At 35.6% G+C, this 26,609-nt stretch overlaps 1 protein-coding gene across 1 annotated transcript in view; it reads right to left on the bottom strand.

Moving 5' to 3' along the window:
• The window catches only part of LOC146159110 (NFX1-type zinc finger-containing protein 1-like), a 46,937-nt gene extending 20,667 nt beyond the window's left edge, over positions 1-26,270 (bottom strand). The window contains exons 1-15 of the mRNA XM_083384864.1: positions 26,053-26,270; positions 25,514-25,647; positions 24,710-24,860; positions 24,538-24,637; positions 24,170-24,315; positions 22,305-22,457; positions 21,294-21,385; positions 20,841-20,930; positions 20,469-20,581; positions 19,683-19,836; positions 18,663-18,785; positions 18,142-18,255; positions 14,000-14,192; positions 12,376-12,578; positions 10,999-11,145 (exon numbers count right to left, since the gene is read on the bottom strand). Coding sequence (XP_083240990.1) covers positions 10,999-11,145; positions 12,376-12,578; positions 14,000-14,192; positions 18,142-18,255; positions 18,663-18,785; positions 19,683-19,836; positions 20,469-20,581; positions 20,841-20,930; positions 21,294-21,385; positions 22,305-22,457; positions 24,170-24,315; positions 24,538-24,637; positions 24,710-24,860; positions 25,514-25,647; positions 26,053-26,105 — 1,966 coding nt within the window. The 5' untranslated portion in view covers positions 26,106-26,270. The remainder of the gene's footprint in view (positions 1-10,998; positions 11,146-12,375; positions 12,579-13,999; positions 14,193-18,141; positions 18,256-18,662; positions 18,786-19,682; positions 19,837-20,468; positions 20,582-20,840; positions 20,931-21,293; positions 21,386-22,304; positions 22,458-24,169; positions 24,316-24,537; positions 24,638-24,709; positions 24,861-25,513; positions 25,648-26,052) is intronic.
• Between the last annotated feature and the right edge of the window lie 339 nt (positions 26,271-26,609).

Genomic DNA, 26,609 nt, shown 5'->3' with positions numbered 1-26,609 from the left:
GTCATAAATAAATAAATCTTGCGTTTATTGGATTTAAATTGGCAAAACTTTCAATATAAAACGTGGCTTATTAGGCACATAAACGTGTTTGCATATTGCTCAAAACTACAGATTTAAACTCTGTTTCAACAGTGATTGCTCAGACCAAGGCATGGTAAAAATTTACACAGTAAAAGTTGGAAAAAGTATAGCAAACCATAGACGTTAAATCATTTAGAGAGAATGAAAATATTGACTTTTTAAACATGCTAGCTGACCAAAATGTAATAACATGGCCGTAAGCATTATCTACGTAAATTTTTATTGATCAAATGTATGTTTCGATCATTTCCAAAATCTACGCCATATTTGAACCCCGCGCCTTCGCTTCAAAGCCATAACTTATTACATTATTATACACAACTTATAATTGTGTGTAGATATGTTGGATTGGAGTAACATACAGAACAGGTGCAAATAGCAAATATTCTCCAAATACGATGTTTCCAATATTCTCCAAATCGTATTTCATCGTATTGTCGCGGTAATACACAAAGAGGTAAGGCCGTGAATAAAGTTTCACCCACCGTACAATTAACGGAGGGAAGCATTTCGAGTAGGGATGTTCAAGGCAGAATATCGGCGACACATTTATAATGCTTGCTTTAAATGCGGCGTCAGCATTTTTTCGGGCGACCAATTACTTCGCGATAAGCTTCGCCTAAGTGTCAAATAGGGTGTATTACCGCCGCAAATTTAAATGCGAAATCTTGAGGCAGTCTACGCCTCTCTGTTAGCACCTGTTGTGCATCTTGCTCCAACCAGCATACCAACATCAGGCCTAAACATATCTAGCAAAACTTTCGATTTAATAGTTTGCATATTAGGCACATAATAGTGTTTTTCATATTGTTTGAAACGACAGATTTAAAGCCTGTTTTAACAGTGATTGCTCGGACCAAGCTATGGTAAAAAATTACCTAGTGAAAGTTTGCAAAAGTATAGCAAACCATAGGCGTTAAACCATTTTTAGTCTTTAAGAGAATGATAATATTTGATTTTCAAACACGTAAGCTGGTCAAAATTTAATAAAATAGCCATATGCATTATCTAAGTAAATTCTATTTATCAAATATATGTTTCGATCATTCCCCAAATTCTACGCCATATTTGAACCCCTTTCGCATCAAAGGCATAAGTTAAGTGCTGGGGAATTTTTCGGCCCATATCTGTTTTTGCTTGCAGAAACAAGTTAAGGAAAATGAAAAACAAAATATATAATATAAAGTACACAATACAAAATATTAAAAAAAAAATTAAAAAAAAAAAAATTAAAATAAAGTAAAAATTGAAAATAAACACTAAGCCCTGAAAATATACCCCCTGACAAAATATACAACAACCGCACCCCCGTCTAGTTCTTTTTTGGTTTCCTATGGTTTCCTATGGTTTCCTATGGTTTCCTATGGTTTCCTATGGTTTGCTATGGTATGTTTCAGACCGAGTTTTGTCCGAAGCTTTATAGAAAAAGTAGACATCGTAGAACCTTCAAATTTTCAGACATGGCGTAGAGTGGTATGTAGGTGCTTTGTAAAAGTTTATGAGGCTGCACTCCCAGGGGCCTTTGCGTGGGGGGTAAAAACCTGAAATATTGCGTTTTAGCACTTTGTAGCTAACGACAGCCATCTAGCAGCAGAAAAACTTTCATACAGAATTCGTTCATATTCGCTTGCTTTGTCCAGCTCGCGTCGCGACGAGGCGGCTGCCGGCATCCCTGCTGCGCCCTATTGTCCCGCGCGTGCAACATTTGTGTTGGAAGTGGCTTGCCTAGTAAAACTATGCACATGCGACTTGCCTTTCATAAAGAGGCCCCTCTAAGTAAAAAAACCTATTGCTCTTACAACACAAAATATTTTACCACCGCAAGATAAATGCGAATCCTACAGGCAGTGTACACATCTCTGTTAGCACATGTTGTAATTGTTGCACCATTCAAACATATCAACACCAGGTCTAAGCAAATATAATTATACAAGGGCCGCAACAACAAAAAGCTTAACTTTAACGCATTCTTAACGACGACGTTACAAAGCTACGTCATAACATGGCGTCATAAATAAATAAATCTTGCGTTTATTGGATTTAAATTGGCAAAACTTTCAATATAAAACGTGGCTTATTAGGCACATAAACGTGTTTGCATATTGCTCAAAACTACAGATTTAAACTCTGTTTCAACAGTGATTGCTCAGACCAAGGCATGGTAAAAATTTACACAGTAAAAGTTGGAAAAAGTATAGCAAACCATAGACGTTAAATCATTTAGAGAGAATGAAAATATTGACTTTTTAAACATGCTAGCTGACCAAAATGTAATAACATGGCCGTAAGCATTATCTACGTAAATTTTGATTGATCAAATGTATGTTTCGATCATTTGCCAAAATCTACGCCATATTTGAACCCCCTTCGCTTCAAAGCCATAAGTTATTATATTATTATACACAACTTATAATTGTGTGTAGATATGTTGGATTGGAGTAACATACAGAACAGGTGCAAATAGCAAATATTCTCCAAATACGATGTTTCCAATATTCTCCAAATCGTATTTCATCGTATTGTCGCGGTAATACACAAAGAGGTAAGGCCGTGAATAAAGTTTCACCCACCGTACAATTAACGGAGGGAAGCATTTCGAGTAGGGATGTTCAAGGCAGAATATCGGCGACACATTTATAATGCTTGCTTTAAATGCGGCGTCAGCATTTTTTGGGGCGACCAATTACTTCGCGATAAGCTTCGCCTAATAATTAAGTGTCAATAGGGTGTATTTACCGCCGCAAGTTTAAATGCGAAATCTTAAGGCAGTCTACGCCTCTCTGTTAGCACCTGTTGTGCATCTTGCTCCAACCAGCATACCAACATCAGGCCTAAACTTATCTAGCAAAACTTTCGATTTAATAGTTTGCGTATTAGGCACGTAATAGTGTTTTTCTTATTGTTTGAAACGACAGATTTAAAGCCTGTTTTAACAGTGATTGCTCGGACCAAGCTATGGTAAAAAATTACCTAGTGAAAGTTTGCAAAAGTATAGCAAACCATAGGCGTTAAACCATTTTTAGTCTTTAAGAGAATGATAATATTTGATTTTCAAACACGTAAGCTGGTCAAAATTTAATAAAATAGCCATATGCATTATCTAAGTAAATTCTATTTATCAAATATATGTTTCGATCATTCCCCAAATTCTACGCCATATTTGAACCCCTTTCGCATCAAAGGCGCCGCAAATTTAAATGCGAAATCTGGTGGCAACTCTAATCCAACATCAACATCAGGCCTACACAACTTAAAATTGTGTGTTGATATGTTGGATTGGAGTAACATACTATACAGGTGCAAATAGCAAATATTCTCCAAATACGATTTTTCCAATATTCTCCAAATCGTATTTCATCTTATTGTTGCTGTAATACACAAAGAGGTAAGGCCGTGAATAAAGTTTCACCCACCGTACAATTAACGGAGGGAAGCATTGCGAGTAGAGATGTTCAAAGCAGAATATCGGCGAATCATTTATAATGCTTGCTTTAAATGCGGCGTCAGCATTTTTTGGGGCGACCAATTACTTCGCGATAAGCTTCGCCTAATAATCAAGTGTCAATAGGGTGTATTTACCGCCGCAAATTTAAATGCGAAATCTTAAGGCAGTGTACGCCTCTCTGTTAGCACCTGTTGTGCATGTTGCTCCAACCAACATACCAATATCAGGCCTAAACAACTAGCAAAACTTTCGATTTAATAGTTTGCGTATTAGACACATAATAGTGTGTTTCATATTGTTTAAAACTACAGATTTAAAGTCTGTTTTAACAGTGATTGCTCGGACCAAGCCATGGTAAAAATTTACCGAGTAAAAGTTTGCAAAAGTATTGCAAACCATAGGCGTTAAACCATTTTAAGTCTTGAGGAGAATGATAATATTTGGTTTTCAAACACGTAAGCTCTGGCCAAAATGTAATAAAATGGCCATGTACATTATCTACGCAAATTCTATTTATCAAATATATGTTTCGATCATTCCCCAAATACTACGCCATATTTGAACCCCTTTCGCATGAAAGTGGGGAAGTTTCGGCCCATATCTGTTTTTGCTTGCAGAAACAAGTTAAGGAAAATGAAAAACAAAATATGAAATATATAATATAAAATACACAATACAAAATACAAAATATTAAAAAATAAAAAGTGTAAAATAAAAAAAATATTAAATAAAAAAAACAATAAAAAAATAAAAATAAAAAAAAAACAAAAAAATAAAAAATTAAAATTAAAAAATGAATATGAAAAATAAAATTGAAAAAAAATAAATAAATAAATAAAATCAATTTCAAAAAAAAATTAAAACAAAATAAAAATAAACACTAAGCCCCGACAATATACCCCCTGACAAAATATACAACAACCGCACCCCCGTCTAGTTCTTTTTTGGTTTCCTATGGTTTCCTATGGTTTCCTATGGTTTCCTATGGTTTCCTATGGTTTCCTATGGTTTCCTATGGTATGTTTCAGACCGAGTTTTGTCCGAAGCTTCATAGAAAAAGTAGACATCGTAGAACCTTCAAATTTTCAGACATGGCGTAGAGTGGTATGTAGGTGCTTTGTAAAACTTTATGAGGCTGCACCCCCAGGGGCCTTTGCTTGGGGGGTAAAAACCTGAAATATCGCGTTTGAGCACTTTGTAGCTAACGACAGCCATCTAGCAGCAGAAAAACTTTCATACAGAATTCGTTCATATTCGCTTGCTTTGTCCAGCTCGCGTCGCGACGAGGCGGCTGCTGGCATCCCTGCTGTGCCCTATTGTCCCGCGCATGCAACATTTGTGTTGGAAGTGGCTTGCCTAGTAAAAATATGCACATGCGACTTGCCTTTCATAAAGAGGCCTCTCTAAGTAAAAAAACCTATTGCTCTTACAACACAAAATATTTTACCACCGCAAATTTAAATGCGAATCCTACAGGCAGTGTACACATCTCTGTTAGCACATGTTGTAATTGTTGCACCATTCAAACATATCAACACCAGGTCTAAGCAAATATAATTATACAAGGGCCGCAACAACAAAAAGCTTAAGTTTAACGCATTCTTAACGACGACGTTACAAAGCTACGTCATAACATGGCGTCATAAATAAATAAATTTTGCGTTTATTGGATTTAAATTGGCAAAACTTTCAATATAAAACGTGGCTTATTAGGTACATAAACGTGTTTGCATATTGCTCAAAACTACAGATTTAAACTCTGTTTCAACAGTGATTGCTCAGACCAAGGCATGGTAAAAATTTACACAGTAAAAGTTGGAAAAAGTATAGCAAACCATAGACGTTAAATCATTTAGAGAGAATGAAAATATTGACTTTTTAAACATGCTAGCTGACCAAAATGTAATAACATGGCCGTAAGCATTATCTACGTAAATTCTTATTGATCAAATGTATGTTTCGATCATTTGCCAAAATCTACGCCATATTTGAACCCCCTTCGCTTCAAAGCCATAAGTTATTATATTATTATACACAACTTATAATTGTGTGTAGATATGTTGGATTGGAGTAACATACAGAACAGGTGCAAATAGCAAATATTCTCCAAATACGATGTTTCCAATATTCTCCAAATCGTATTTCATCGTATTGTCGCGGTAATACACAAAGAGGTAAGGCCGTGAATAAAGTTTCACCCACCGTACAATTAACGGAGGGAAGCATTTCGAGTAGGGATGTTCAAGGCAGAATATCGGCGACACATTTATAATGCTTGCTTTAAATGTGGCGTCAGCATTTTTTGGGGCGACCAATTACTTCGCGATAAGCTTCGCCTAATAATTAAGTGTCAATAGGGTGTATTTACCGCCGCAAGTTTAAATGCGAAATCTTAAGGCAGTCTACGCCTCTCTGTTAGCACCTGTTGTGCATCTTGCTCCAACCAGCATACCAACATCAGGCCTAAACTTATCTAGTTCTTTTTTGGTTTCCTATGGTTTCCTATGGTTTCCTATGGTTTCTTATGGTATGTTTCAGACCGATTTTTGTCCGAAGCTTTATAGAAAAAGTAGACATCGTAGAACCTTCAAATTTTCAGAAATGGCGTAGAGTGGTATGTAGGTGCTTTGTAAAAGTTTATGAGGCTGCACCCCCAGGGGCCTTTGCTTGGGGGGTAAAAACCTGAAATATTGCGTTTTAGCACTTTGTAGCTAACGACAGCCATCTAGCAGCAGAAAAACTTTTATACAGAATTCGTTCATATTCGCTTGCTTTGTCCAGCTTGTGAAGTGACGAAGCGACTCACCGCCTGCTGCGCTTTATTGTCCCGCGCGTGAGACTTTCATTGTGTGAAGTGGCACGTCCTAAACTGGGCTCGTGCGACTTGCATTTTAAAACGAGGCTTCTCTTTAGTAAAATTACTTAATGCTGTTAAGAAACAACTTCTTTTACCGCCGCAAATTTAAATGCGAAATCTGGTGGCAACTCTAATCCCACATATCAACACCAGGCCTATACAACTTAAAATTGTGTGTTGATATGTTGGATTGGAGTAACATACTATACAGGTGCAAATAGCAAATATTCTCCAAATACGATTTTTCCAATATTCTCCAAATCGTATTTCATCGTATTGTCGCGGTAATACACAAAGAGGTAAGGCCGTGAATAAAGTTTCACCCACCGTACAATTAACTTAGGGAAGCATTGCGATTAGAGATGTTCAAAGCAGAATATCGGCGACTCATTTATAATGCTTGCTTTCAATGCGGCGTTAGTTTTTTTTCGGGCGACCAATTACTTCGCGATAATCTTCGCCTAACAATTAAGTGTCAATGTGTATTTACCGCCGCAAATGGTGTATTTACGGTGTATTTACCGCCGCAAGTTTAAATGCGAAATCTTAAGGCAGTCTACCCTCTCTGTTAGCACCTGTCGTGCATCTTGCTCCAACCAGCATACTACCAACATCAGGCCTAAACATCTAGCAAAACTTTCGATTTAATAGTTTGCGTATTGAGAACATAATAGTGTGTTTCATATTGTTTGAAACTACAGATTTAAACCTTGTTTTAACAGTGATTGCTCGGACCAAGCCATGGTAAAAATTTACCGAGTAAAAGTTTGCAAAAGTATAGCAAACCATAGGCGTTAAACCATTTTAAGTCTTTAGAAGAATGATAATATTAGCTTTTCAAACACGTAAGCTGGCCAAAATGTAATAAAATGGCCATACACATTATCTACGTAAATTCTATTTATCAAATATATGTTTCGATCATTTGCCAAAATCTACGCCATATTTGAACCCCTTTCGCATCAAAGGCATAAGTTAAGTGCTGGGGAATTTTTCGGCCCATATCTGTTTTTGCTTGCAGAAACAAGTTAAGGAAAATGAAAAACAAAATATATAATATAAAATACACAATACAAAATATTGAAAAAAAAGGTATTAAAGAAAAAAAAAAAAAAAAACGAAAAAAAAAAAAAAAAAATTAAATCAAAAAAAAAAATAAAAATAAAAATATTTAAAAATAAAAATATTGAAAAATAAAAATAAATATTTAAGTCAACTAAAAATATTAAAAAATGAAAATTGAAAAAAAAAAATAAAATATAAAAAAAATAACACTGAACCTTAAAAGTATACCCCCTGACAAAATAAACAACAACCGCACCCCCGTCTAGTTCTTTTTTGGTTTCCTATAGTTTCCTATGGTTTCCTATGGTATGTTTCAGACCGATTTTTGTCCGAAGCTTTATAGAAAAAGTAGACATCGTAGAACCTTCAAATTTTGAGACATGGCGTAGAGTGGTATGTAGGTGCTTTGTAAAAGTTTATGAGGCTGCACCCCCAGGGGCCTTTGCTTGGGGGGTAAAAACCTGAAATATTGCGTTTTAGCACTTTGTAGCTAACGACTGCCATCTAGCAGCAGAAAAACTTTCATACAGAATTCGTTCATATTCGCTTGCTTTGTCCAGCTTGTGAAGTGACGAAGCGACTCACCGCCTGCTGCGCTTTATTGTCCCGCGCGTGAGACTTTCATTGTGCGAAGTGGCACGTCCTAAACTGGGCTCGTGCGACTTGCATTTTAAAACGAGGCTTCTCTTTATTAAAATTACTTAATGCTGTTAAGAAACAACTTATTTTACCGCCGCAAATTTTAATGCGAAATCTGGTGGCAACTCTAATCCAACATATCAACACCAGGCCTACACAACTTAAAATTGTGTGTTGATATGTTGGATTGGAGTAACATACTATACAGGTGCAAATAGCAAATATTCTCCAAATACGATTTTTCCAATATTCTCCAAATCGTATTTCATCGTATTGTCGCGGTAATACACAAAGAGGTAAGGCCGTGAATAAAGTTTCACCCACCGTACAATTAACGGAGGGAAGCATTGTGAGTAGAGATGTTCAAAGCAGAATATCGGCGACTCATTTATAATGCTTGCGTTCAATGCGGCGTTAGTTTTTTTTCGGGCGACCAATTACTTCGCGATAATCTTCGCCTAATAATTAAGTGTCAATAGGGTGTATTTACCGCCGCAAGTTTAAATGCGAAATCTTAAGGCAGTCTACGCCTCTCTGTTAGCACCTGTCGTGCATCTTGCTCCAACCAGCATACTACCAACATCAGGCCTAAACATCTAGCAAAACTTTCGATTTAATAGTTTGCGTATTGAGAACATAATAGTAGTGTTTTTCATATTGTTTAAAACTACAGATTTAAAGCCTGTTTTAACAGTGATTGCTCGACCCAAGCCATGGTAAAAAATTACCGAGTAAAAGTTTGCAAAAGTATAGCAAACCATAGGCGTTAAACCATTTTTAGTCTTTAAGAGAATAATAATATTTGCTTTTCAAACACGTAAGCTGGTCAAAATTTAATAAAATGACCATACGCATTATCTACGTAAATTCTATTTACCAAATATATGTTTCGATCATTCCCCAAATTCTACGCCATATTTGAACCCTTTTCGCATCAAAGGCATAAGTTAAGTGGGGAAGTTTTCGGCCCATATCTGTTTTTGCTTGCAGAAACAAGTTAAGGAAAATAAAAAAACAAAATATATAATATAAAGTACACAATACAAAATATTAAAAAAAAAAATAATAAATAAAATAAAATAAAAAAAATAAAGTAAAGTAAAAATTGAAAATAAACACTAAGCCCTGAAAATATACCCCCTGACAAAATATACAACAACCGCACCCCCGTCTAGTTCTTTTTTGGTTTCCTATGGTTTCCTATGGTTTCCTATGGTTTCCTATGGTATGTTTCAGACCGATTTTTGTCCGAAGCTTTATAGAAAAAGTAGACATCGTAGAACCTTCAAATTTTCAGACATGGCGTAGAGTGGTATGTAGGTGCTTTGTAGAAGTTTATGAGGCTGCACCCCCAGGGGCCTTTGCTTGGGGGGTAAAAACCTGAAATATTGCGTTTTAGCACTTTCTAGCTAACGACTGCCATCTAGCAGCAGATAAACTTTCATACAGAATTCGTTCATATTCGCTTGCTTTGTCCAGCTTGTGAAGTGACGAAGCGACTGACCGCCTGCTGTGCTTTATTGTCCCGCGTGTGAGACTTTCATTGTGCGAAGTGGCAACTCGGCTCGTGCGACTTGCATTTTAAAACGAGGCTTCTGTTTAGTAAAATTACTTAATGCTGTTAAGAAACAACTTATTTTACCGCCGCAAATTTAAATGCGAAATCTGGTGGCAACTCTAATCCAACATATCAACACCAGGCCTACACAACTTAAAATTGTGTGTTGATATGTTGGATTGGAGTAACATACTATACAGGTGCAAATAGCAATTATTCTCCAAATACGATTTTTCCAATATTCTCCAAATCGTATTTCATCGTATTGTCGCGGTAATACACAAAGAGATAAGGCCGTGAATAAAGTTTCACCCACCGTACAATTAACGGAGGGAAGCATTGCGAGTAGAGATGTTCAAAGCAGAATATCGGCGACTCATTTATAATGCTTGCTTTAAATGCGGCGTCAGCATTTTTTGGGGCGACCAATTACTTTGCGATAAGCTTCGCCTAATAATCAAGTGTCAATAGGGTGTATTTACCGCCGCAAATTTAAATGCAAAATCTTAAGGCAGTGTACGCCTCTCTGTTAGCACCTGTTGTGCATGTTGCTCCAACCAACATACCAATATCAGGCCTAAACAACTAGCAAAACTTTCGATTTAATAGTTTGCGTATTAGGCACATAATAGTGTGTTTCATATTGTTTGAAACTACAGATTTAAAGTCTGTTTTAACAGTGATTGCTCGGACCAAGCCATGGTAAAAATTTACCGAGTAAAAGTTTGCAAAAGTATTGCAAACCATAGGCGTTAAACCATTTTAAGTCTTTAGGAGAATGATAATATATGGTTTTAAAACACGTAAGCTCTGGCCAAAATGTAATAAAATGGCCATATACATTATCTACGCAAATTCTATTTATCAAATATATGTTTCGATCATTCCCCAAATTCTACGCCATATTTGAACCCCTTTCGCATCAAAGTGGGAAGTTTTCGGCCCATATCTGTCACAAAATATTAAAAAAGAAAAAGTATAAAATAAAAAAAAATAAATAAATAAATAAATAAATAAAAAATAAAAATTAAAAAATGAATATGAAAAAAAAAAATTGAAAAAAATAAATAAATAAATAAAATCAATTTCAAAAAAAAATTAAAACAAAATAAAAATAGACACTAAGCCCTGACAATATACCCCCTGACAAAATATACAACAACCGCACCCCCGTCTAGTTTCTACTGTTACCCCTATAACGTATACACGATTCCCTTTTCGTTTGTTTCGTTTAACGCCCTGTCAATCAAGGTTGGTCTGCCGAGCCAAGATTTTCTCGACTGCGCTAATCTACAGAAAATAAGAAGAACTAGACGGGGGTGCGGAATTTTTTCAGCCCATATAAATATTTACCTCGACATTCGGTAGTGGCTTCTATTTGATAAAATAGTTCGCTCGGAATAACCGGTTGAAGTTCTTGCAAGTCCAAAATTCTTGTGACAGGATAGTCAATATATTCACAATCACTTGATATTTGTCTCTTTAGGCGTTCGCGTTCCTCTAAAAACAATACAATTAAAAAATATTGATACAACTTTTGCTTTCATGTTATTTAATGTCGCTATATGACTTTTAACACTCTTAGCATGGGTGGCAACCTGCGGCTCTTATGTTTAAGATGCATTTGTGCTTCTTACATACAACTTAGATTTGTGCTTCTTAAAAACAACTTCGATTTTGTTTAACACCCTTTGAAACACGACAAATTCACTCTACGCCTTTTCATGTGTTTTATGTTTATCCATACAGCTCGTGGTCCCTTACAAGGTATTTATTGCCAATATGTCGAGAAATTGTAACTAATGTTATGTGTCCAATGCATAACGTCTTCTTCTAAATTAAACTAGTAAAACTCATAGTTAAAAACATGAGTAAAAACAGGATCAGACGTTTTGTTTAAAAGAAAATATATTTCGCCAAGTGGAATCATCAGTTCCTTATTCAAATAGAATCCTTCTAAAACAAGTTGATTGGAATTTGTAATTAGACCGAATATAAGTTGCAGATTAATTTTCATAATGTTACTTTTATGACGTAGCTATATGACGTCGTCTATGAAAATATTAACGGTTCCTCAAATAAACCAAAATACTCTGTAAGTGATGAAAAAACAGAGTGGTATTGATTTCTGCCAACGTGTAAGGTGTGGCTTTTGGTGTTCTTAGTCATTAAATATTTATTCAAAAACTTGATCACCCCAGTTCCAGCTGTTCTATAGTCAAAAAATTAACGAAAGGTTTAGCTTATTGTGTTGTTTGTTACAAATTTAATTATTCTTATCTGAAACCCTATTGTAAATGACGCCTGTAAAAACAAACACGGTTCAGTATAAGTTTAGTTTTTACAACTAATGTTGGCGATGATTTTACATGTACTATTTGACCGTTCGATAGCTAAAACATGTTAAAACGAATTGTATAAAAGTTGTAACGGAAATTTTAATGTTAATTGTACTTCACAGTTGTGTTGCTTTATCATTTGCGCATAGTTACTTCCATGTCATTTTTTCATACGAGGGTAAATCAAAATCCATGAGGTTTATCACTGTAGGGTAAAAAAAATGAAACTTTGATTTACTGTTTTAGGAACTAATAAAATGGTGTTTTGCTTTCAAGTATTATTGGTTAATATCACTGCATGGCGTTTTAATTTGCAACTTCCAGATAGCATTTTGTTTCGGAATTGACAATACTGTTGTCTCGGGCATTTGTTACTATGAAATATAGTTACCTCTAAGTTCCCACATTTCTTTTCGCCAAGATTTCGGAACATCCACCTTCTTTTTCCGCAGATTATATTCTTCCAAGTGTTTATTCTTGCAACCTCCGCCCACCCTTACGATATTTTCATTAAAACGGATTATTCCTTCTAGAAACTGATCCAGCGCATGATTTGTGTCGCAAACGACCAATATTGGACTCTTTGCTTGTCCCCTGAGATTTCCAAAACAGAACATAATATTGACACTTTTATTTTTGCTTTAAAAGCTCGCTTTGCAAATAAACCCCCAAAAACATAACATTTCAATCATCTCTTTTATATGTAGTTGCGGGTGAATTTTTCTTGCCAACTCAATCTAAGTCTAAAGTTTCAAGGACTTTTACTTTACCCTTCATTATATTTTTTTTAATTTTAGCTTGAGAACCGTCGTGTGCAAAAAACATTCTCTGAAAAAAACTATATTTACAATAGCTTGTTTACCATTTCACGCGGCAACAAGAGGTAATGACCAGTTCCCTCTTGTCAGGCCGTTGGTACAAATAAAATCAATCTTAAGGTGAGTATAACCTTTATAGTTTGGTGAGATTTAAGCGCTGTTTGGTGAGATTTAGGAATATATGTTTTCCATGTTCCTTTTAAGTTGATAGTTTTGTCTAACTTAAACCAAATAAACGTATGCTTCTCTACGAATCACTTCATGTCATTAACATAAGCTGGGAACCGAAGGTTTCTTCAATTCACATCATTTAATTCGGTTTTGTCTGAAATTATATTTTTGGACACAAAACCCTGGATTTGACCAGGTTTGTTTAATAATTGCTTAAAGATCACGAGCAAGAAACAGGTCGAAAAATTAACACTTTTTTACCGATAGGAGTTTTCGACACACATTTCATTGTAGTTATGTATTTTATGACCTGAAATCTTTCAAAATCGGCATAAACCCAAGCCGATGTAGTAATTTGAGAACAATTAAATTTTTCTTCCATGTTCATTTTTGTCTATCTGCTTAGAAACGGACAGGGACGTCGGAACAGGTATGGGGACTTTATTCGAAGTATATGGTCAACCCAAGCATCGTTAATTGGTGAGTTAAATGATTGCTGTATATTTATTATTTAAGTTACGTTAAATGCGATTTAAGTAAGGGATTTGAAACACTATTCTACTAACGTTCTTTTAGTAATAGCCCATTCTGAAAATGATCAATAATAGTTATTTTACATACTAGATTACTGTATATTTATTATTTTATGTTACGCACAATATGTATTATTTAAGTTACGTGGATAAGTAAAATACAGGGCTGTGCAGTTGGAGCAAGTCAAACTTAGAAGTCGGATCAGAGTTGTTTTAGACAGCCCTGTTTAGAAATTTCTGTTCACTGACCGTTTGAACACTAGGTTGTTTCGATAGGTTTTAACTTACGCTTAGATTAAATAAAATTTGAAACAAATTTAGTACGATTGGTAAAATGTGATTTCTTCATATTAAATCAAATCGGGATAAAATCCATTATATATTCTCGTTTAGTAAAGCTGTAAGAAATTTATATGTTCAGTTTGTGCTACATAGAAAGAATGGTTCACAAGGTAAAATAAACTAAACTTGTATATCAATTCGTTGGGCTTACTTGTTGTCAAGAAGAAGTTGCATAATGATCAATCCAACATGTGTTTTGCCCGTTCCAGGCGGCCCTTGAATAATTGCCAATTCCTTCGTAATGGCGTCGAATACAGCTGTTCTCTGGGATTCATCTATGCCTAATTGCTTGGCGTCGGGCCAATCGCTTATTTTCAAAACATTTCCATCTGACATGTGGCGTCCTGAAAAATATGTTTCACTACTGCAAGGAATTATATGGGCCGAAAATTTATTTTCGGGACATATCTTGTTTTTGCCGTTATTCTTTTTTGGTTTCCTATGGTTTCCTATGGTTTCCTATGGTTTCCTATGGTTTCCTATGGTATGTTTCAGACCGAGTTTTGTCCGAAGCTTTATAGAAAAAGTAGACATCGTAGAACCTTTAAATTTTCAGACATGGCGTAGAGTGGTATGTAGGTGCTTTGTAAAAGTTTATGAGGCTGCACTCCCAGGGGCCTTTGCTTGGGGGGTAAAAACCTGAAATATTGCGTTTTAGCACTTTGTAGCTAACGACAGCCATCTAGCAGCAGAAAAACTTTCATACAGAATTCGTTCATATTCGCTTACTTTGTCCAGCTCGCGTCGCGACGAGGCGGCTGCTGGCATCCCTGCTGCGCCCTATTGTCCCGCGTGTGCAACATTTGTGTTGGAAGTGGCTTGCCTAGTAAAACTATGCACATGCGACTTGCCTTTCATAAAGAGGCCTCTCTAAGTAAAAAAACCTATTGCTCTTACAACACAAAATATTTTACCACCGCAAATTTAAATGCGAATCCTACAGGCAGTGTACACATCTCTGTTAGCACATGTTGTAATTGTTGCACCATTCAAACATATCAACACCAGGTCTAAGCAAATATAATTATACAAGGGCCGCAACAACAAAAAGCTTAAGTTTAACGCATTCTTAACGACGACGTTACAAAGCTACGTCATAACATGGCGTCATAAATAAATAAATCTTGCGTTTATTGGATTTGAATTGGCAAAACTTTCAATATAAAACGTGGCTTATTAGGCACATAAACGTGTTTGCATATTGCTCAATACTACAGATTTAAACTCTGTTTCAACAGTGATTGCTCAGACCAAGGCATGGTAAAAATTTACACAGTAAAAGTTGGAAAAAGTATAGCAAACCATAGACGTTAAATCATTTAGAGAGAATGAAAATATTGACTTTTTAAACATGCTAGCTGACCAAAATGTAATAACATGGCCGTAAGCATTATCTACGTAAATTTTTATTGATCAAATGTATGTTTCGATCATTTGCCAAAATCTACGCCATATTTGAACCCCCTTCGCTTCAAAGCCATAAGTTATTATATTAGTATACACAACTTATAATTGTGTGTAGATATGTTGGATTGGAGTAACATACAGAACAGGTGCAAATAGCAAATATTCTCCAAATACGATGTATCCAATATTCTCCAAATCGTATTTCATCGTATTGTCGCGGTAATACACAAAGAGGTAAGGCCGTGAATAAAGTTTCACCCACCGTACAATTAACGGAGGGAAGCATTTCGAGTAGGGATGTTCAAGGCAGAATATCGGCGACACATTTATAATGCTTGCTTTAAATGCGGCGTCAGCATTTTTTGGGGCGACCAATTACTTCGCGATAAGCTTCGCCTAATAATTAAGTGTCAATAGGGTGTATTTACCGCCGCAAGTCTAAATGCGAAATCTTAAGGCAGTCTACGCCTCTCTGTTAGCTCCTGTTGTGCATCTTGCTCCAACCAGCATACCAACATCAGGCCTAAACTTATCTAGCAAAACTTTCGATTTAATAGTTTGCGTATTAGGCACGTAATAGTGTTTTTCATATTGTTTGAAACGACAGATTTAAAGCCTGTTTTAACAGTGATTGCTCGGACCAAGCTATGGTAAAAAAATACCTAGTGAAAGTTTGCAAAAGTATAGCAAACCATAGGCGTTAAACCATTTTTAGTCTTTAAGAGAATGATAATATTTGATTTTCAAACACGTAAGCTGGTCAAAATTTAATAAAATAGCCATATGCATTATCTAAGTAAATTCTATTTATCAAATATATGTTTCGATCATTCCCCAAATTCTACGCCATATTTGAACCCCTTTCGCATCAAAGGCATATTTTAAGTGGGGAAGTTTTCGGCCCATATCTGTTTTTGCTTGCAGAAACAAGTTAAGGAAAATGAAAAACAAAATATATAATATAAAGTACACAATACAAAATATTAAAAAAAATATTAAAAAAAAAAAAAATTAATATAAAGTAAAAATTGAAAATAAACACTAAGCCCTGAAAATATATCCCCTGACAAAATATACAACAACCGCACCCCCGTCTAGTTGATTTTGTTTTTGAAGATCAAAAAACTACTTGATTGGCTTCTAAAATAGAACTCAAAGTTTAAAAACGCAGGATCTTAAGTTTTTGCACAGAATATATATTTAGCCTACACTGGCATCTTCATTTCCTGCAAGTCATGTAAAATACCTATATATGGCGACGTAATATTCAAATTTATAAAAAGGTATACATATTTTACGGAATGGGTAAAAAGTTTTAAAAGTCATTTAAGTTTAGATCACCCTATGGAAAGTGTGGCCAAACCGCCCACTAGCCGCATACCGCTCTCTAACCAGTTTTGGGCGGCTCTCTTTTACAATCAGGTTAAATTTGAGTTTGTTGGATGTCAAGTGTCAATTCCCAGGTCCATACTTTTTCGCGCTTCTCGTAACATTCGTTTTGTTTTTATGTCTTAGTCCAGGGGTTCTTAAACTTTTTTCACCGCGGACCCCTAATTTTTTTTTTGCTTTACGTGGACCACGATAAGCAAAAAATTTAGTAAAATTACGTCATAGATTGACGTCACAATACAACTAGACTATAGAAATCTGCAGTTTTCCGTCCACAAAATGTGAAAAGAAAAATAGAAATAGAGATATTCAGTGAAAAAACGTTTTATTTTTAATTAAATTCTTTCCTTAGAAAAAAATTGATTACTTCATAAATATATACCAATATTTCAATTTGGCCTTCACGGACCCCCTAAAACTAGTTTACGGACCCCTAAGGGGTTAATGGACCCCAGTTTAAGAACCCCTGTCTTAGTCTGTTCAAACAAATGCCAGCATAAACAAGCCGTGCGTCTCATGACAATTTGCTACATCTAGGGGTGAATACATTGTCGCCCAACCCTGGGATGCATTTATTCTTGACTTCCGATGCATATTTCTACACGAGGTATACTTTACGGCGTCACGTTGCTACCATCTCTCTACAACGAAAACAAAACTACAAGATCCATGCTGCTTAGCTCATATTCCTTTATGAGAGTACAAAGATTTTGGGGAAACATTAATAAATCCTGCAGTGTGAATAAAATTTGGTTAAATGTAGTCAATGCAATGTCGTTATTCTCCAACAACGTTAAAAAGTATAACGGAGCAACGGTACAGATGTTTAAGTGAGAAATAAACTATAGGTAATATTAATTTTTATACAAGTGAGAAATGTAGTTCTTAATCTTCGTCTGGCTGGCCATCCTTCCCTATTGCGCGTAGCACATGTTTTTCTGACACGCTAGTGTTTTTCTGACACGCATCAGTGGATTGTTACGGTAGACAAATGGCAACTATTTAATACAGACATGTTCATATAAAAACAAAGGGCCAACTGCCACACAACCATTTTAATTTCCGCTTTTATATCGACGTGTATATTAAAATGGCCGGCATATAACATTTGCTCCTATATCTGCATAAAGATTAAACTAAGTAGGCCTACAGATCTTAGTAAACCGAAAATCAGTTTGTTTGGAAGTTATAAATTGATAAATAAATTTCGCTATTAAAAGCATCGTCAGCATATAAAAACATAACACAACATAAGTCAAGAAGTACGCTAATAAAAAACAAAACCAACTGTTCTAGGTAAGTGGTGCACTACGCAAGCCGCAACCTCTGCAACTAAATAACGAAAAAAAATATTTATTTGGTTATATCTGCATAATTCATTTTTATGGTTGTTCACGATAGGTGGGTCAAACCAATGGATCTTTAAGAGATGAAGTTAAACGAAATGGCTTCATAAAATCATCTGAACAAAATAATCGAGCTAAGCCTTCTTCCTACCTTGTAAGACGCTGCCGAAGTTGTAATCTCCTGTCAATGATTCAAGATACCGTGGGGGATTCACATCTTGGTTGCAATGAATGATATATCGTTCCAAAGGTATATTGCCGGTTTCTGTTTATAGTTAACAATTTTTGATCAATTTTAATCGTATTGAACTATTCAAAGGTAAGAAATTTGGATTAAAATATGCAAGGTAAAAAAATGGAATATACACAAGGTAAAAAAATGAAATACTTTAGTAAAATATAGAATCACAAGTTTTGTAAGATATACTTTGAGGCTTTGAATATTATCTTTATTAAAATGCTTTAAATTTTATTAAAATATAATGTCGAAACTATACATTTGTAACGACAAATTTAATTTTAAATCGTCCTCTCGAGCAAAACGAAAATGTTTATTGACCGTATGTGGTATAGCCATTTTTAGAAGTCAGCTAGGGAAAAATGTAGATTTCAATTAAATTTGTATTATTTCATCAATGTTTTTGTTTGACGACAGATATCGTTGTAACCCACCTTTTAAACCTTCCAATACATAACGGTATGCCTCGAACAAAGCTTTGGGTTCAATCATGATGTAGTCTTTCTTCCTATCTTCATCAGATATCACAAGTGCTTGTCTTCCGATCCCAAATTCTTCTGAGCCAAACAAGAGTCGGTCATCAATAAGTTACTTTGTGACATGATCAAAAAAAATTTTGCCTAATTAATATATGTTTAATTTGGAAAAAAGTCTCGCTTTTTCACATATCGACAAGTTACTTTAAAAGGTCTTTATTTAAACATGTTTTGCGATGGGTAAATACTAACCCATCTCAGCTATGATTGGCACAAAAATTTAGAAATATTACTCTGTTACCCTCTTCTAACATAGTGGTCGGCAAACTTTAGGCCGCGGCCCAAATGTGGCCCTTTATAATTTTTAAGGGGCCGTGAGCTACTTTTTAATATTAGTTTTATCGTATAACGGCGGGTCGCTTGATAGATGTATATTTTATGTATAGTGTATTGTATTTCAGGTATGTGTGGTTAAGTGTTTTTATCGTGGCTCATTGTTGCATCCCAGGGCAACCAGGCCACGTCTTTCCTAAATTATACTTTAGCCAAGTTTAACCATGTAACTACATTGTTTTCTTCGTTTTTTTACCTAAATCTATTTAGCGCAAATGCACTATGCATTGGCATTTTGCGTCGTGTGACTCATGCACTGTACAGTTCAATTTATGTTAAATTACACTATAATACCATTATTTTAAGTAATTTTAAAATCTCTTTGTGTGCCTCATGCGTCACGTAGCCTTTAAATTAAAGTTTTACTGATTATAAAGACGCGCGATTTTAGACAGTATTTGAACTGCATATTTGCGCATTAGTTTGCTGGAGTCAACAGGTGTTTTTAAGAATCATTACCGGTACTTTTAACATAATTTTTTCACAGCATTATCAAAAATTGCACCCCCAACCCAGAAAATCCTGGATCCTTCGTAGTGTGCCTTTAATAGATCTAAAAAATTACCGACCACTGTTCTAACACACCGAATTCGTTTATGTAACCGTTGTATATTGCTTCTTCCAGTAAATCTTGCTCCTGTTGTTTTCGGTTGGTTTTCTCAACAAGCTCCACGTTAAAACTTCCATCAGCAAGTTTGCTTGCCTCTCGTTCTGAGACAATCCCCAGCAGCAAATTGTTCTGAGAATATTAGTTTTGGTCAATGACCGCTGCAAGAAGCTTTAGTCTAAATCGCTATTTTCTATGACAAACTGAATGTGTAAAAGAGAGGAAATCTCATCGCCCTCACAGTTAGATGACGAAATCAAGGGTAAATATTTTAAGCAAATCAAGGCAAATATATATATAAATTAGCGAAAGTAGAACTGTGCTGTTGTCGTTTGTCTGTTTGTTAATAGAACCAACCTTGTAAGCAGGTCTGCGGAGTCGGACGCGGGACTCGAGTAAGCCTACGTAACACTACCTGAGTCCCGAGTCAGACGTGTTCAATGTGCATGGGCAGAACCAAATTTAAAATCTGAAAAGGCTGCAAATTGTAACGGTGGAATAGCATATGGTGGAATATTTTCCACCAGAAGGCAACGTGTTTGAATTTTATCATTAAACGTCAAACGCTATACCAGTGTTGTGCACGTTTTCGCAATACCTTTTCAAACGCGGCGACGCCTTGTTTATGGGAGTGGCAAACAAAATACTTAAACTTTATAGATATTTTTACACTTCAAAAGGGCTGTTCCAGGTCGGCTAAACTATGAGAATACAGCTAACTAACATAAAAGTTATTCAGATGATTTAAACTAAGCCTTGCGTACCTGAAAATTGTCAGAAGACAAACATATCAGGTTGCCGTACATTAACCTGCTTGTATTTCGCCAATCAATGTTTCTTAATTTCTTGGAGTCAAACTCAACCCTGCTCAACATACCTAAAATAAAATTCAATTATGTTTCAAAGAAACATTCATTCCTTGAAATAAAGACTACAAAATAACAACAACCGGATAAGAATTCTACTACAACTTGACAAATCTACTTCTCTAAGTTATTTTTTACATTCGTTCATGATATTTATTGTTGTAATTCCATAAAACATTGTAAATTCCAAAAAAAGTTTTACACAACTGAACTACAGCAATGGAAGAACAAAAATGTATATGGCTCAATTGTTTTTTCAGTTGAACGTACCATTGTGGCCAGGGACGGGAAATTTAATCTTGACTTTGTCATAAACATTGACATTTTGAGATAGCTGCTGGAGTCGATTAGGTTTAACATCTGTAAATCAATGAAATGTTCTGTCATCAATATAAGATTTTGCAATAATAAAGGCTGTATGGCCGCGTTTGTTTTTTTAATTTAAGGATAGGTCGGTTACAAACTGATCGAAATAAATAAATTACAAATTGTCAACCGCTGGTAAAATTTTCTATAGCCAGTGCATGATTAGGCCTGTAACAAATTCTGTTAAATGTAAGAAAGACGCGATACAGAAGAATATTGTTATTACGCTCTATATATACATGCTTATCAAAAGACAAACACAAACGTTTTAAAGTAAAAGTTACTAACAAACAGCTAATAAAACTCATTCATTTATTTCTAGTTTTCCTGTCCTTTTTATCAATGTCCCCAACTCACCACTGCTGAAGCATTCTTGAATTCCTTCTCTGAGCGGTCTCATAAAATCCTCGTGCAAAAGCCGATACTGCACATCCAGGTAATGATCTTGACTAAAAAATAAGAGTTGAAAATTAAGCTTGAATAATCTTGTCTGTAAGTTTACTCATCCACCTTGTAAGTCACGTCTCTTGTTCTATTGAAGCCTTATACCCGTTGTCTTAACTTTGTGTTGCCCTAGACCAGTGGTACCCAACCTTTTTACCACATATCCCAATTTACATGCGACGTTTACATGCGACCCCAGTTTTGTTTTTCAGATAAATAATGCAACTAAATAACACACGCGATTGAGTATGCATAAATTATACAGTCCAGCAAACTGTGGCTACACATCTGAGAAAGTTTAAATTAATAGAATTGGATTTAAATTTAACAATGAAACACAATTTTGTTTAGATTTGTTTGACATTTTTAACATACTCGTTTAAACCACGAGTGCAATATAATAAAACTGCAGAAATTTGACACTAAAACTGCAGGTATTGATGAGTAATGGCGACCCCATAAAATGCTTAGGCGACCCTACATGGGGTCCATAGGTTGGAGACCACTTCTCTAGACTAGAGTCTATAGACACAACTAAATTTAACGACAATGATACGATACCATGTTGCATAAGTTTTATCCTTTGAGCTTGAAATACCAAATATTTATTCGAAGTGTCCACATATAGTCTTTCCTACTGCTTCGTAGGCTTTCAAATTTAATCTAACTTAAACAGTATTACAAATTTTGTAACGTTACGTATTATAAAAAAAAAATATTGCGTTATACTGTTACTTAAAAGCACGTTACATACCTACCGTACTTCCCTCTATGGCAAAATATATAACAGACGTTAAAACTTTAAAGATAACACGGAATTATGTTTGGCCATAATACTTGTTGCGCAGTGCAATAAGTAGAGTACGTACAACGCAATCAAATCGAAAGTAATTTGGTTTAATTATACTCAAACGTGTGACGTACTCCGTGTAAGAAGATGTAGTGAGGTTTGTCCTGACAAACGGAACTTGGTCTGTGTTGATATCACTGAGTCGTGGAAACACTGGGATGTCTCGAAAGTTATCCGGAGGACTTTCCTCGTGCATTTGTAGCATCCTGGTCTCAAATGCACTTCGTCTAAACACAAATTTATGTGGTACCGTGCAGGGCTGCGAAGTCGGTTGAAAATAAACCGAGTCCAACTCCAACTATAATAATTAACCCAAAACCGAGTCCGACTCCTGATAAATGTGCTATTTTTGTGCAATGAGTCCCGAGTCCGGCTCTGAATGAGCAGCCAGCATTTCAGCCATTTACGTAACTAACATAATATGGATACTAAGCAATCCACTCATAGAGGTGTCAAACAATTGATCCACCCGCCCCGCAGTCCGACTTCCGAATCCCGAGTCCACTCCTGCTAAATGTGCGATTTCGTCGAGCCCAGAATCAGGCTCCGCCTCTACAGCATGTATTTCACCCATTTGCGTATCTCAATTACGGTGGATCTTTAGCAATACCCTCATAGGGCTGTCATATATTTATTATTTATCCAGCCCCAATACGTGGTTGGAAAATATCCACCATATGCTATTCCGCCTTAACAATTAACGGTTTGCTGCGTTATTAGTTATTGGAAATTTTACGTTGGTATGTTTTTGTTTTAGTCTTAGTCCCCAGCCCAAGTCCTACTCCGCAGCCCTGGTACCGTGCAGCCTTTTTTGTTATCTGACAACTTATTGTGAGCAGAGCTGCGGAGTCAAAGCCGGATTTGGGAATCGACGGTGAAGGTTTATTTGCCTGAAGTCGAACGCTGGACTTGAGCAGACTCAAGTGCGCTTTTGCTTCTAATTCAATGTTATTAATTAAAAATTAATTAAAACTTTGCCCGAAATATCACGGTGTGAATTTGTCAACAATATTCCAGCTCGTTTGTTGTTTTTCCTGACCTAGCAAGTTCGGAACCGATATGGTTGTACAGTTGTAGACTTTAAATCGTAAACGTGGAATATCATAGGGTGAAATTATTACACCCTCTTATTGAAGGTGGGCGAGTTAAATATTAGTTAAGTGAATCGATGGAATGCAGCGCTGCAGAGAGTATCAAACTCAGGACTCTAAGGATTCGATTTGTTTGGCCGAAGAAGCACTCTATTAAACCGACTTCGCAGCTCTTGATGGACGTTCAATATTTACAAGTTAAGAATTTGGGAACTTGCCATGCCCCAGCCGAATATGTATTTCTTTAAGCTGAGATGCTATGTTATAGACTTATGTTTAAATTTTTTTAGTTTTTCTAAGCTTTAGCGTAGCAAGCAGCGCTCAATGGTTTCGGGTTTTATTAAAATACAATATTTAATACAAATATGCATCTATATATATATATATAATTCATTACATTAATAGTTTACAAAAGATCACATCGATTGATAAAGGTTTTATAAATATCAAACGCGGACCAATAGTTCGAATTGCCTTGCGAAAATATGCAGGACAGGCTTTAGTTGGCCTTTTTTGGGGTGCACATTTTAAATAAAACGTGTTGATTGCATTATCAATTTATCATTTTTTTTATCTGCAATCTACCGATAAAAAGAGCAGTAAACTGTTCGATATGTTGTCGCTCACTTTAGGATCATTACAGGATATGCCCTCGCAAATACTGTACATTAATACGAAAGTGAAATTTTTTTTGGGGCATTTTGCTTTAACTAGCGTTGCCTTGGAACCGTGGTTTAACCGGGGTACGCTTGTTTGCTCGCAGGTTTAAAAGGTCGCACACCCCTGACTTAATTAATGTGTTCCGAGTTTTAACAATGTCAGTTATCAACATAAATCAGAGAGGTTACTTTGGTTCACTGGGTTCAGGTGCAGGACTCTTGTTCGTTTCATCGATCATCTGTTGCACTTCATTTAGGTCAGCGACCATATCCCTGTTTTGCATCAAATCCAGCTCAAGCATCGAATTCCTAACGTTTAGTTGTAGCAGCGCAACCTTTATGTACAAAACAAATATCGGTAGGTTAATGATTGTTGGCTATGCGGTTTGAGTTAGTCTGGTTGGGATAATTATTTGACAACACTACATATTCTTACGTTTGATTTTATTTCACAAGGACATTTTCAAATGTGAATTAATAATAGATATCGTCAAGAATATTTAGAAAAAAAATCTTAGCAAAAAATGACATTGGAAGGCTTAGACTATTATGGTTACCGCTTTTATTGATGTATTTGGCATAACACTTATCCAAGCTTTCATCAACGACAGGCAGTTGAAAATAATTTCTTCACAATCAAACTTCGCTGTCTGGTTTCTGTGTACATGCGTATCGACATTATTTCCGGTAAATATTTTCATCGCCGTCAAACGACATACGATTCCTTACGTTTTTTGCTCGAAGCCATGGATTAGTTCAATCGCTTTGAAATGAAACTTTGCTGACAAAGCGTGTTGCAAAATCTTGATTAACGGCGAACCTCCATTAAAGAGATCACGAGACAACTTTGCGAACACTTGCAGAGCCATTTGTACCATATCTGAACAAACATTTTAGTTCGGTAAAACCATTTATTTTCAGAAAAAACACCAAACTGCGTCGTGATTCGGTTTATTTAAGGTGACTTTTGCAACCACACGAGAGTTATGGAAATGTATTGCGTTATAAACAAGTACTTTTTGCCTGAAATAATTTTTGCCTGTGTAGTTAAACTTTCACCAACAGTCACTTATACGCATAAATTCTATACTTGCCAGGTCAAAGTCAAGTTACTGCATACACATAAAAGGCTTTAGTTCTGCGGATTGTAAATATGATACTTCAAGATTATATGAGTCAAGTAAATTGTATCCAAAAATGCATTTTACTCTTTTTTTATTCCAAAATATATATGAAAAAAAATAACAAATATACAAAACAAATCCACAAGACTAAACAAGTAGACAACTGTATTTCTGTATATAGTTAGGCGAAAATAGCACTCCTTAATTGTTAAACAAATGACAGTAAAGTGAGTTATATCTAAATAGCATCATTGCCATGTTGTGGTGGTTCAATTCAATCGCTTAGAAATTGTAACTACAGTGAATACTTTAGTAATTACAACATTGTACAAAAGTTGTGGGACTATACGTTACAGCGCTATCCTATAATTCCAACATAATAGACTTATCAAATAAACAAACAGCACACCGTCTTTTATATCCTGATTCAGATGTTGCAGGAATCCAAATGAATCAGTGGACAGACGAATCGCCAAATCGCGCGTCGATATTTCGTCATCCTTAACAAGCTCCTCCAGGCTTGCGTACAAAGTAGAGCGAACGCTAACAACAAAAAGTCAACATCAAAAGGTTCGAAATTGAGAAAACATTTTTCGTCTAAATCTATAAGCCTAGGCTCTAATTTCGAAAGAAGTATTGAATTACGTACTTTTTAAAAATTCAACACGCAACAACGTTTAGGCTTTTTTCAAATATATTATTGTACATTTATACTCCGTAAAATACCACAATCATTTGATGTCCTAAAAGTTAAGACCTAAGGTTGCGGAAATAAATTTAATTTTTCCCGCAACCACTGATTTTATTTGCACTGTTAAAAGATTGGACAGAATTCTAGAGACCGAAAAGTTACAGTTCAATTTAAGCCAAAATTGAGTGAATTTCCAGTTAAGTCCTAGCGTCTTGTCTTTTGTCGCAATCATTTGATAGGCTTTACTACATTCTTACCCCATTTCCACTTTTCTTTGCAATGTCCATCCACGCTGGTCATCACTAGACATTTCCGGCTAATTCACTATTTTTCAGTTATAGCTGGGCAGTATTTGTGCGAACTGTTTAGTGAAGAAAATACAACCTTTGAATAGAAATAAATCGAAACTTTATAATAAATTTTAAACCCAAAAAAGGTTAAGTAAATCGACATCATTTTGATTCAGGCGTTTCGTTAGCTGATTGTATCATCATCAGTTAATGTACATTACAGATCCATGCATATAGTGTACCAAAATACATCCAAAGTTTAACAGTTTCCATTAGCTGTATGTAGGTTGGCTATGATTAAAAATCTTGGCTGCTATTTAGAAATAAAATAAGCATAGAACTACTAAGCAAAATTGTCAGGTCCCATTTTCCGTATGTGCTAGTCAAAAGCCCAATTGTCCTATGGTCCGCTATCGTGAGGAAGTACAATTTTCAGGACTTTGAGCGGGATATTTTAGAAAAGGACCATAAATTGGCAAAACTAGAAGGTAAAGTAATTTAACACGTCTGTTGTGCTATTCACG

Source organism: Ascidiella aspersa, chromosome 3 (assembly GCF_963924565.1).
Source record: "Ascidiella aspersa chromosome 3, kaAscAspe10.2, whole genome shotgun sequence".
Classification (NCBI taxonomy): Eukaryota; Metazoa; Chordata; class Ascidiacea; order Phlebobranchia; family Ascidiidae; genus Ascidiella; species Ascidiella aspersa.
This window is presented reverse-complemented; position numbering and strand designations above follow the sequence as displayed.